Genomic DNA, 13,600 nt, shown 5'->3' with positions numbered 1-13,600 from the left:
AAGATTGGGTGGTGCAGGCCCCATCCATGTCCTGAAAGGAGCTTTTCATCACCTTTTAGACTTCTGAACAGCACTTCTGAGAGAGTGTATTTTGGTCTTTGAACACAGCAAAACGTCTCTCCTGCTCATCATCATTTTACAGTTTTCCTCCCGGCCTGCTCACCTTCTGCGTCCAACATCTTGGGGATGTCCAGGTACTTCTCTGCCACGTCGAAGGCTGTGTTCAGGTTGGTCATGGGGTCGTCCTGTCAACAGCAGACCATCAACACCTTTAGACATAAGGATGGTTCTAAAGAGCAACTATTCTACAGCAGCACACTCTCTTAACAAGAGGGCCGTATGATCACAGATGGTCAATTAGTTTTTAAATGTTTTCTCAGAAATGAGCTCAGTTAAAAGTTGTAAGTTGTCATTTAGAAAAGATAAACTTAGAAAAGATTCCTGTCACAATTTAAGCTACAGAGCTAATTATTGTGAATACATTTTTCAAAATACTTTTAATGAAGAATCTACTTTACAACCAAATACGCTGAGTTTTGTATGTAACAATTTGACTTCATCATTATTCAATTTGTCATTGTTTTTATTTTAAAAAAATATTAAAATGTCCATTTCCTTTTGATTTTCTTTGTTTCATGAGAGTCACCTGATCTTTGGGTTTTGGTCAGAAAAAAAACAAGAAATGTGAGGATGTCAGAATTGGCTTTATTTATCTATTTATTTTAAGCAAATTATTAATCATTTAATCGAGAAAATGACTCGATATAGAATAAAAATTACGGTAAGTAGCAGCCTTATTTTGTTGAAGCACATGCACTTAACAAAAACTGACAAAAGGGCAACTACAAGAAAATGAAAAAACAGATGAATAAGAAATAATTTTTCCTTCCTTTTCATATTTCATCATTTATCAATGAATGCTTTGGTTTTATTCATCAAAGCACTGTTTTTCTACCTTTTGTTGTTTTGAAAGATAGCAAAAACAACATATTAATGATTTACAGTATGTTTGTCTGTTTTGCTACCAGATACTGTGCATGGTGTTATTTAGCAGGCAGATGATAACATTCTTAAACATCTCTGTGAAGCTGATGGTGTCTGAGCAGGATAATCCATCCGGGCTGACAGAAGACACGAGAACATACAGCTACTGTTTTTCCTGGTTTGATCAGAAGAGCTTCTTCACTTTGTGCTTTTGTTGAAACATTTGAAATGTGGTGAACTCATGGGTTTAGTGACTTCTGTGCGTTTGTCACATTAACGTCAGACAGCGCTCACTCACCTTGCGCAGTTTTCCGTAGTCAATGAGCTCTGGACGGTGTCGATGAATGAGTGCACAGAAACCCAAACCATCTTTCCAGCTGAAGCACACAGAGAGAGAAAAAGTTGCGATGAGGGTAAAAGTGAGACACAACAAGCCGAGGAAAAGGAATTCGACTTTAATCTTTGATTGAAATCATTCCCCTCCGTCTGTCTCCCTAATTAGTTTCAAGTCACACACCCACATCCTCCCAGCAGAACGTGGTGTGTTACTGTAACACAGCATGAAGCTGACCGCTATCAGCACAAATGAGGGAGGATGGGTTATCTAATGTACCACATAGTCCAAGTCTCCAATTAAAGTTGCGCCACAGCCTCTGAAGTTTGAGAAATTACATGCTTTGTCATGATGAGGTCAAGTTCCTGAATTCAGTTGTTTTTCGGTGACAAATTATCCTCACCTCGTGGATTTATTTATTTCATTCTAAGAAAACAATGCAGTTGTAGGACACGCATAGATTTACTGTTGAGGTCTAATGTTAAATAAGAGAATGTTTTGGAACAAGCTGGATCTACAGTCTCAGTGTTTTAATCTTTGAAGAAGAAAAACTACGACGAAAAATGACCCCTCAAATTATTTTCAAGGACCATAAAAAAATTGTAAATTGCTGTCATTTGGCTTTTGAGGTCCAGATTCTGGAACATGTTCAGAGAAAGAGACATTCTTGCTCGGCCACTTCTGTACACTGAACAGAAACGCTACTTCTGGACTGGCTTACTTTACTTATCGGTAATTTTCTTGGCAAGTGGTCTCAGTGCGACTTGCTGACTTACAGATGTGGTCCAATTTATTCAGACTGCTTCAGCTCCAACACAGTTTATTTAGATATCTCCTGTATTTGTGTGAAACATTTCTACCCTGTGAATGTTGGACATTAATGCTACTGTTAGCTGTGTTTTATCAGATTAAATTAAAGACGCAGTAAGTGTTGTTTTTTTCTGGCCACTTGTGGCTCAAAGGCTGTAAACACAATGCTGACATATTGTCACCTTATAAAGGAATGTGATAAAACAAACGGTTGAATGTTTCCACATGCAGCAGACACAGAGAAACATTAGCATTCATTTTGTCCACACGTTGACTGAAAGCCCTACTGCACTCGCCTTTAAAGGATAACTTTCGTTTTTTACAACCTGGACCTTGTTTGTAGCATTAAATATGCCCATTTACTCACCCAGACAACTTTGGTGGCATTTGGAGTCGTTTTGAAGAAATTAGCCCCAGAGGAGCGGGCTCAGAGGGGAATAGCACCAGCATATCATAACAAAATATTGGAATATGAACGAGTTTCACCGCAGATTATGCGTTATATAGAGGCTGCGCATGGATGCCCCGAGTACTCGCATTATACAGATATACGCGCCGCTCCTCTGAGGCTAAATTCTTCAAAACGACTCCAAATGCCACCAAAGTTGTCTGGGTGAGTAAATGGGCGTATTTAATACTACAAATAAGGTCCAGGTTGTAAAAAACGAAAGTTATCCTAAGCTCTATTTTGGTCTCCACCAAATCCAGAGGAAAACATCTGGATCTTTAGCTGCTAAATGCTCCACTTTGTTCACAGGTTTATGGCCAGCTGTGTCAGTCTGCAGTCTGATGCTGAGCAGGTAGTGTTCAGTACTGAAAACAGCAGCCGGCTGTGGCCGAAAATGGCACAGTGAGAGCGGAGAGAGTGAACCAAAACAGCAAAGTTTAACCATCAAACCCAAACTAAGAGTTAAAGGATGCTAAAAAGCTCAGTCGAGCTGAGGGGGAGTGCAGAGTCAGGCAATAATTTTCTGCGGGTTCGTCACTACAAGCGACACCTTTCACATTACACGATACACAACGCTTAAACACTTGTAGGTTCAAGACCCCAGTGATCCAATGTGCAGAAAAATTATGTAGAAACTAGATTTTGAAAAAGATATATGCATATACATTTACAGTGACATGTGGAGTTGTTTTTGTGACGTATGGGAGAGAGCGGCTAAGTTTAACAATAAGAAATATGAATCTCAGTGCTAGTTTTGACTCTGCAGAGGATGAAAGTGTATATTCAAATGCCTGTATATTGTATTTCCAAATAATTTAAAACCTGCCACAAAGTTCAAGAACATTACAGTTAAATCAAATTTTCTCTTGACATCAGTGATCATGTGTCTATTTAGCTGGAAGACATATTCTTAGTTTGGCCTTCTGCAGTTCATTGATTAATGGCCTTGATGCAGAAAAAGCAGTCTGTCTGTAAATGCAGCATGATGGGATGGCGCAGTGCGATCTTCATCTCAATTTGTAAGTGTTCTGCAGGATTTACCGGTGCTCTCTGCTCGCATGGCAACAAATTAGTGGGATGGGTTATTGAAATGTATTACTTGCCATAAAAAGAGAGAGGGGCTTTTACAAGGCGACTCTTCTACAGCAGCCGTACCTGAGTGCTTGATGAAAAGACTAAATGTGCTGCTATCATCTCTCACAGAGAAACCACATCAAAGGCCTGGCCCCTGCGCCTGCGCCGGGATCATCAGGCCTCTCCCTTTACCGTCCACTGAAATGACCTCCCCTCCACCTTTCTTCTCGCCTCGGCTTTCATCCACATCTGAGGATCACAGTGGTCTTCTTTCAATAATTCAACACGCGTGGAGGCTTCCTGTGACGGGGACTGAGGCCGAGCTAAACCCACTTGTGGCAGCAGGAACAGAGGATGCTAACGCCCCCGTTTCCTCTTTGCTTCTACTGTGTAATAAAGGCAAAATAAATGCCCCCCCAAAAAATCTTGAAAACATTACCAGATTGCTGGGTTAGTGTATTATAATGAAGCAGTTTACTGTATGTGGCATGTATTGTTTTGGCATATTAACAATATTATGGAAATCACGATAACAATGTAACCATAATTTATAATTAGCTAGATTATATATTAATATAATGAAGAAAATAACATTCATGTATACTTGTTTGCTTTTGAACCACTGACTCATTGTGCCCCCCCAACATGAGGAGGCTTAGACCAAGTAAAACCTCAGGTGAGATGATGCAGCCCTGCTCTTTCACATTCTTTGCGCTAATTTTCCCTGCTTGACGCGGATATTTGACCTCTTTGCATACAGTTCCACAATCTCACCCCATTAACTGTAACTGCATCTCGGCATGTGGTGCAAAATAACCTTTTTAGTTGCTCATTATGTTTTCCTCCCCAAAGCCTTACCTGATGTGAAAGTTTTGGATGTTGACATTCTTGTACGGCGCAGTTTTCCTCTGGCACCACAACAGGAGGCCTTCTTTGGCAGATGTCTCTGCGGTTGGAGAGAAGGGATCATTGTGAAGTTGGACAAACTCTCAGGCTTTTACTTTGACCGACTGCCGGCTAATCCCTGTTTAGTGGTGGATTAAGTGGAGGTGAAGTGAATGGGGAGCATGTGTGATTGTTCGGATGTTTCGTGCTCTCTTGTGTGAAGCCGAGAGGTGTCTGCTATTGCTTTGTACACAAACAGTAAATGTTAAATACTTTAAAACTCGCTGCGCTGGAATCTAAAGCTGAACAAATCAAGGATGATCACTCCTGACATTTAAATTGGATTACACTGTAAGTACATTATACAGTATATGTTAACCAAGGAGAGGAGCATAACCTAAACATGTCCACTTCCATGGGAAAAAGCAGTGAAACGTTCATATTGAAATGAACGTGCATTAGCTCAAGTCTATATGTGGTGTCGTGCAGGTCGGTGAGGTGCGTCACAAAGGTCTTAGCACAGAGACACTGTGTCAATGAAAAGTGTTTTGAATTGCAAATGAAGACAGTGAGCTGGAGCTCTTTTCAATCAAGTCAATGAATAAGAAGTGCGTGGAAACCTTCCAACACGCACGCACGCACGCACGCACGCACGCACGCACGCACGCACACACACACACACACTACCTTCCACAGAAATGTCTTGGATGGCGAAGCGGAGGATTATGGTCCAGATCATTCCCAGGGTCATCTTAGCGTTGCCATCTACGATCTCTGAAAGAAGGGCAAAGCAATAACATTTATATTTTAGGATTGACCGGACTAAATATGGTTGAAACATGAAAGACTTATGGTCATGCTGGCTGCAACGCCGTCCTGGTCCGCCACTTTGGTCCAAACTGAAGTACATGACTGACTTTTCATCTAGCGCCATCATCAGGTCAAAATACCTGCAACACTAAACACATTCCCATGAGCCTCGGCTGTACTTTGTCTTTAATTCTAATTAGTGTTTGCATGCAAACATTGGAAACTGATGCTGAACAGGACAAACATTACATCTGCTAAACACTAGCATATTAGCATTGTCATTGTGAGCATGATGTATCTTTAGATTCCTGGAGCATGAAGGATGAAGCTGTAAGCTCTTGGTCTTTTTAGTTACCCAGGTTACTTCTAACAGCTGTTTCAGAAGCATTTTAACAACTATATCACAATGTGTTGTAAGGATCTTCATCACACTGAGATACACTCTTAAATGCTCTTGAAACAAAGTTCTATATAACCCAGATGTCTAAAAAACATTAAATTTACTAAGTTTCATTTTGATGTCTATGTAGATGACTTCTGCAGGGTAATTTTTAATTTCTCAATTTTAACTTAACTTTTAACTTTACTTACAAACTGTCAACAACAAAGAGTGCAAGAGAAAGAAATAATGCCCTGATACACAAATATGGGGATATAAAAACTTTTGGAAAGAAAATGTGAAAGAAAACCATCTTTTTGAAAATTACAGCCATGTTTTCAAAACTCTATGATGTGTTTAAGAACACCTTTTACAGGCCTTTTGGCATTCAGATGACCTGCCAATTCAACGCCAAAACATACATGTCCACACAGGCTTAGGTTCAGTACTTCCTAGAGGGGGAACTACAACAGTGAGTACTGAGCTCTGATGAATGAAACATGTGAAGATTCAATCATTTGAGGCTGAAGCTGTTAAGCTGTCAGTCAGCTGTGTGCCTGCACTTGGAGGCTGTGAATGAACTGCCTCTGTCCAGTGCCCTCTGTATTGTCGATAATGAAAATCCCCTCTAACAGGTCGCTCTGTTTGCCCGCCTTCAATAATCATTCGTTTCTCCCTCTAATCCAATAAGGCACGGGGCACGACAGCTCCACGGCCGCTCGGCTGTGACGGACAAACTCGGACTGCGAGGTGTCAGTCAGAGGTCTGTACGTGTAACACGCTGTGAAAGACGGCTCAGATTGAATTAGGAGGCAGAAAAAGTCGCGCTCGGGTGTTCGGGCCGACATGCAGATACATGTTGAGATTAGTCCTAATGAACATGACTGATCAACCTGAGGGAGGAACACAAATCCTGTTAAATCCATTTCAAACTGCGACCCCCCCTTCACCCTCCTTCGTCCCTCACCCACAACAAGCCCCCTGATGAGTCGCATGAACCTGAGCCTTCAACTAGTCTCATCCCACCACCGCAGCTAGCGGGGAGCTAGGCTGCAGGGCCGCTCCACCAGGAGGGGATTCCAGGCGACTAATCTGTCTGGAATGCTGGTCTGGCTTAGGAGCTTTTATACCGGCCTCTGTGCACTGCAAAATAATCTCCATTTTATGAAGTAATTTTTGTCCTCTTGAACCAAAGAGTCTGGTTTTCCTTAAAAGAGTGAAAGAAGTCTATTCCATGGATTTGTTCTATAATCTTAAAGAAATAAAGTAGAGCTGAACCATTTAGTTAAAATCTAAATAATTAGAATAAAATCAAACAATTCACTGGTTCCACTGTTTCAGATGTTTGCTGGTTTTCTTTGTCTTCTATGATAGTAGATTAAATATTTGTAGTTTTTGGGCTGCTGGGGTTCCACAAGGATCTGTGCTGGGCCCTCGACTCTTTGTTGTCTACATTAATGATTTACCATATGTGATCCAATCTGATGCTTCTCTTTTTGCAGGCGCTGCAATATTTAGAATAATTACTAAGGGCACTGACACCACACATCATCATATAGCATGAGTAATTAGTGTGACCGGTTTTCTAATTTTATACAAGGAAATATATAAATTAAAATACATAGAAAAAATGAGGAAGGGTCAGAGAAGAGCTGCAAAACTGGTGTACGGTTTGTTTCGAGTTGTAGAGTGTGGAGGATTTATATCCTCCTGTCAGAAAACTTTTAATAGATTACAATAAACTAACTACATAACTAAAAACAAGTAATTAAAGATGTCTCCTTGGGCTCTGGGAAGATGTTCCATTCGTTTGACATTTTATAGATCAAATGATAATGACTGATTAATCAAGAAAATTTCTGTTGACTTCCTTTGACTTCTGTAGATATTAGAGCTGGATGTTGTTTCAGTCAATATGACACCTGAGTTTCAACATCGATACTAAAAGGATATTTGCTAATCATGTTTTTTAAATGTTGTCAGAACACAAACTACCAAAAAGAGCTTTTTCTAAGCCTAAAACTGGTGAAATTTAGATTGTTGGTGAATAAATGATAATTTGATCAGAACTAAGTTAGTTTTTTATATTATTATCATATTATTAAAACTTTCAGAAAAGTACTGAAAACAGGTGATTTGTATTGGAAATTAGTTAAAATAAGACTTCAACAATAAGACTTCATAATAGTTTCAAACTTAATAATTGACAAGAGTGATCTGATAAGACAGAGAATTTTGCAGCATGGGTGTTGCATGCAGGGGGGAGTCAGAAATCAACGCAGAGGTAAAAATATGTGAAGGATTATGGACTAACTTTTCAGTTGCAGGTCAGCGTTTGGAAATGAAACATTTTCCTTACAAGGATTTCTTTCAACATGGTTGTGTCTGACAGTGAAAGACACAGAAAAAGCTTCTGAATAGCAGGGCTAGATGGGTCAGAGGTGAACCTGGTGTTGGGGCGGGACAGAGTCACATCCCTGTGTGCTTAACATGGATTACAAAAGGGGTCAGTTCAACAAAAAATCCAAAGTAGCATATTTTCTGCCTTACTTTCTGTGCCCAAATGACATGAAATCTAACAATTTTCAAGGGGACTATTTCATCAGTAGAAAGTAGTTGCAGCAGGAATTGTTGTCAGTGAGGTTTGGATTGCCCAGAGAAACCAGGACATTGTCTCTTGTGAGACAAATTCCTGCAGAGTTTTTCAAATGTCATCTTTCAGTGCTTTGAGCAACACAATAAAATGTCTGTTCTGCTGCATTGTGCTGCAGAAGAAATCTCAGAGAGTGATATCTCAAAACCTTGGCACTCAAACCATAAATATCTGCATGGCTAAAAACCACAAGGGGTGAGTAGAAAAATAAGTATATTGTGTGAACTGACCCTGCAAGAGCATTTAAATATTTAGGGATCACTTAGTGGACAGTTTGTAGTTTCTGTTTGCACATGTGCAAACGCTGTCAATTCCAGAAAATGCCAGAGGGGCGTGTGTGACTGTGAAAGAGGAAGACAGACAGAGAGAGTGAGAGGGAAATGGGAGCGTTTACTTGGCTAAAGAGTTGTTTATTCACTGATGGGAGGAGGACGGACATCCCTAAGTTATTTGTGCTGAACAATGAGCGGCCTCAGTCCCTGAGGGGATTGCTGATCCTAAGATCTGCTCTCAGAAAATGCACCGCAAAGCACAACCTGGGCCGGAACACTCTGGAAAAAGGATCTCATTAAACTGCACAGCAGCCAGTGTCACTGCCATGGTAACAAGAGAGAGAGAGAGGACCTGAGTCTACATTACACTATGTACACCAGAATGGTAGGTATTGATTTGGATGATGCCCCAACTGAAATCAATAGGTGGCCATCAGTAAACAAACTTCTAGGCCATGAAGGTCAGGCGACTTTGTGAAAAATCCCTGACCTTCATACTCTGATGGAAATGTCCCTATAAGACAGATGTGACATCACTCACCCTCTGCTCCAATAGACACCAGTTTCACTCCTTTGCTGGCGATGAAGTCAAGCGCTTTGTTAACGTTGGAGATCTTGTGGACTCTCATCTTGCCTCTCTCTGGTTTGGCCAAGCGCTCGCCTAGACAGGAAAACACAAAAAGGCAGACAGATAGACGATGATCGGCAGCACTCAGATTTAAAATAAACAAGATTTTGTTCTGGAACAATAAAATAAAATAGAAAAAAGTGGTTCCAAGACGAGATGATTTGCTTTGATTTGATTTGGAGATGATTTGCTTAGCTCAGCACAAAGACTGAAAACAGCTGTGCTGGTTCTGTCCATAGGTCAATTCAGTTGACAGTCTTTTTCACACTAACATGCAAGATATAATGTGGTAATTAGTGAGCTTTAGACGTGCTGGTAGGCCTTTGTGTAGCTTTGGACACAGCCAGTTGTTTCTTTAGCTAACCGGCTGCTGATTGTAGCTTCATATTCGAAGACACAGTGAAATAATTGTTCAGGCTTTTGGTAAATGCCAAGTATATGTTAATACAATCATATCTGACTTTCTGTAAAACCTTGAAATAGCTTTTATAACTCACACATCTTATTTTAACATACATACATACATTTATCCAATCAATCATGATTTGGGGTGACTAACTAACTAGCGCAAGCCCATCATATAAATAAAAATGTACTTGACTGTTAGCTTGTGAGTTAAGATTACAGTAGGGTGTGTGTGTTGATGTCAGCTGGCAAACACTTTGAATACATTTCCAAAGAAACTGGTAATTATTAATGTGTGTGTGTCTCCAAATCTATCAACATATTGCGAAGTCACACCTGCTTTTTAACGATCCAATCAAATTTGACGGATGTAATCCAAATCCCTCTCGTAATTTGAACGGGCCCACATGTTCTGTTTCACTTAGAAATACATCTCATTACAAAAGCTAAAGATGTTCTAAATTCAGATTCATGCTGAGTTTGGACGCCAATCCTGGTATCCAAACTCAGCGTGGGACAGTCCTGTCCACGCAAAGTGTTTTCATTCAGATAATCCTGTTAAGTAAGAGGGTGTTTACCTGAGATGACCTCCAGCAGCAGCATGAGTTTCAGTCCATCCCGGAAGTCCTCCTCGATGTTCTCAATCTGCGTTCCTGCTTTCCTCAGGTGAGAGTTACACCAAGCTGTAAATGTCTACAGAGACGGAAGAAAGAGAGAACAACAATCATTGGTCATTGCACTTACAGTCATATCATCTGTTGCAGCAGCCAACTGTGACAGTTGATAGTGATCAGTTTCACACTATTTTACAATCTGTTGACAATGGCACTCCAGTGCATTAAGCTCAGCAAGGCTAACCTCATCAATGGCAGAATTATGTTTGGGCTGATATACATTAGGGCAGCAGGTTGCTGTACAAGGAAGTGAGATTCTTGTCCAGCTTGAAGATGCAGGTTCAAGCCTTATCATGTTTATCAGGTATAACGTTGACCTTGTTCACCATCTCAAACTAGCTGATTGATGTTTCAATTTGCTAATTACAGCTGAGGCTGATGGGGGGCTGATTAGATGGGGGATCATTTCAGAAATAACCAGAGTGATTGCAATTGATCTCGATGTGACATTAATGTCTGTACCAAATTTCTTTGCATATCCAACTGTTAGCTGTTGAGCTACTTCTGTCAAAACTACAATTGTCAACCTCATGGTGGCGCTACAGGACAAGTGAAGGGTTCACCAAAGTCAGTAAGATTCATCATCTGAGAACCATGAGAACCTGAGAACGCCTATACCAAATTTCATGGGAATCCATCCAGTCGTTGATGAGATATTTCAGTTTTTGGACCAACTGGTGGACCGACTGACTGACCGTGCTGCCAGCGAAAATGTCTGCCTAATGTGTCTATAAGCAAAACACTAAATCACAACCAGCTCGCGGAACCAGACCTATTTACTGATAAATGTGTTTCCTGTTGGTTCATTCACATACTCCCACCCTTTCATGAGAATCTTTCCTAACAAGCTTAGCACACTGGAGCATTGTGTACTGTATACAGTAGGTGTAGCAGGCCTTGGATTCTCTGGCATTGCAGGCATGCAAACATGCTAATGGAAAACATCTGGAGCAGGATCTCAGCTGCCCAACAGGAGCTGGCATGAGGAGTGGGCCCGCCATGCACCCTGCTGTGAACGCCTCTTTATGAGTTCCCGGGTTAATTACACCCAGGGCCGAAACACCAGGCACCATGTTTCCACCAGAGAGCTGAAGGAGGACCTGCAGGAGCAGAGCCAGGCATTTATGAAAGCCTGCACTGTCTTTGGCTGGCCTGCCTTCCACTGCCGGGGAACAACAGCCACTTAAAAGTCACTGGCGAGCTGGTCCAGAGCACTCGTGGAACTTCCGCGATGAGATCACTCTTAAAATGGAGTGGCATGAGGTTTACACGACTATCAATAAACTCGAGCGTGGATGAGCCGGGTTTCAGATGTGTACGAGTTTGCTGGCATGTGGTGGAGTTCCAACCAATGAAAAAGCCAAAGGAAACTGAGGAGACTGTAGAAGATGTGGAGGGAAAAGGGCAGATTACATGGTATTTTATCTCCAAGGGTAGAGCTGACAGAAAAAGACCAGCGCTGAGGATTTATGTGCAACTGGCAGGTACACGCCCTCTAAAAGATTCTGTATTCCTCTAAAGTTCGTCATGAGTTAAGACAAGCTCCAACAGGCACTAAGATATATCAATTAATCCTAATCAGTAGTCCCTTTAAGAGCTCTCCAAAGATTTTAAGCTGTTGAGGCAGGGCTGTGGTGTCAGCAGCCAACATGAATACTGTATCATTTAATCAAGTGTTGAGATAAGGGTGTTTGCTGGCTCTGCTGAGGTTCCCACAGCGTTGTGTTTTTTGAGGTTGTTTTCTTGTACATGGTGTAACTTTTGACACGTGTCAGCCCCATTGCTCTCCCTTCCCTTTTTTGTTCAGTTTCCCACCACTTAATTGAAATAAAAAAAAAAGAAAAAAAGCAAGAGAAAACTCTTGCAAACTCTGCAACTCCAAATGCCAGCAAGCGGTAACAGAAAACTTTGACCTATAATACACTGATATCCTATTAACACATCATCAGCAAACTGCACAAAGCCTTGCACCAAAGGACAGCAAAATGAAAGAGAACTCCTTATAGCATCATTTAAAATAAGGTAGAAGGTACAAAGGGGAACAGGATGTGTTCTCAGTCGATATAATGATTGTATTGTCACTAAAAATTCCTGCTTAGTGCAGCCTGAACAGGACCGGACAGCTGAAAATGTTAAAAGGCTTTGAGTCAACCCGCAATATGGAAGCCCATAGGGGACTTTATTAAAATGATAATGCAAACTTGAAAAGGAAAATGTAATTGCACGGTAAATTTATAGTTTTCCATTTATGTATGTGTTATTTGGGTCAAAATTGCATTTTCATTTTCACATACACATACTTTTATAGTAGAATTTATAGTTACATATTAAAATGCTCAAAGGTGAATAAAATGAAAATGAAAAACAACAATATAAAGAAAAGAAAGTAAAACCAAATACTTGTTCTTTCCTGCTCAATTTATATGAATTCTATCAGGGTCAATTTTTGGTTTGATAACACTGGGCTATTTCGAAGAAAACATAAATAAGAAGGCCCTGGATCTGTTCTTGTAGGACTGAAATTATATGGGCTTCCACAGTGCAACGAGCACAGTTGTGAAAACGACTAAAAGTTCACAGAAGGAATGCTAGCTTGTTAAATGTGCTGGAAGGAGGGTAAGTTTGGCTGCTCTGGGCTGGGTGACAGGCCTCCTCCTGACGAGAATTAGCCGGCCCTCCTGCAGCTCCTCTAACTCTCTGGGTCACTGTGGAGCTTGGCAGCAGCTCGCTGCTCGGGCTGGCAGCCACCTGCACCGTCACATGACCCGCAGGCTGTGTTATGGTCAACACTCGCAGGCCCCTCAGGTGTTCTGGGGCTCTTGGCAGGGCACGACAGTGAGTCACCGGTCCACTGGTCACAGCGGCAGATTACTGCATTAGCATGACAGTCAGATCCTTTTTGCCAAGGACGTGTAGCATTAGCTTCCGTCTGCTAGCATATTATCATGCATGTAACCATCAAGTCCAAATTTAAGACTGTTTTACAGGGTTCTTGTTTAAAAACAAGTCCTGTGGAAACATTAAAAAGGCAGCCAGACGCTACAGTAAAACTATGTTAAAGCTAGTTTTATCAACAAGCTAGCTATAGCTTAAAAAAAAAAATCTGCCAACAACATTTGTGATTTCAGCCTTCATCACTAAAATCGACAGAGGTCTGCTGGAACCGTATGTGAGCTGCACCAGACTCGAATGGAAAGCAACACTAACTAAGGCAAAGCTAAGCTAACGATCAATTACCTGCATT

At 41.1% G+C, this 13,600-nt stretch overlaps 1 protein-coding gene across 3 annotated transcripts in view; it reads right to left on the bottom strand.

The window, feature by feature from the left end:
* The window catches only part of actn1 (actinin, alpha 1), a 57,610-nt gene that overhangs the window by 20,749 nt on the left and 23,261 nt on the right, over positions 1–13,600 (bottom strand). For all 3 annotated transcript variants that reach the window (XM_041953214.1, XM_041953212.1, XM_041953213.1), the window contains exons 2-7: positions 10,261–10,375; positions 9,191–9,310; positions 5,223–5,309; positions 4,509–4,596; positions 1,283–1,361; positions 164–245 (exon numbers count right to left, since the gene is read on the bottom strand). In XM_041953214.1, coding sequence (XP_041809148.1) covers positions 164–245; positions 1,283–1,361; positions 4,509–4,596; positions 5,223–5,309; positions 9,191–9,310; positions 10,261–10,375 — 571 coding nt within the window. The remainder of the gene's footprint in view (positions 1–163; positions 246–1,282; positions 1,362–4,508; positions 4,597–5,222; positions 5,310–9,190; positions 9,311–10,260; positions 10,376–13,600) is intronic.

Source organism: Chelmon rostratus, chromosome 15 (genome assembly GCF_017976325.1).
Source record: "Chelmon rostratus isolate fCheRos1 chromosome 15, fCheRos1.pri, whole genome shotgun sequence".
Lineage (NCBI taxonomy): Eukaryota > Metazoa > Chordata > Actinopteri > Chaetodontiformes > Chaetodontidae > Chelmon > Chelmon rostratus.
The sequence above is the reverse complement of the archived record's forward strand: the minus strand, read 5'-3'. Positions and strand labels throughout refer to the sequence as shown.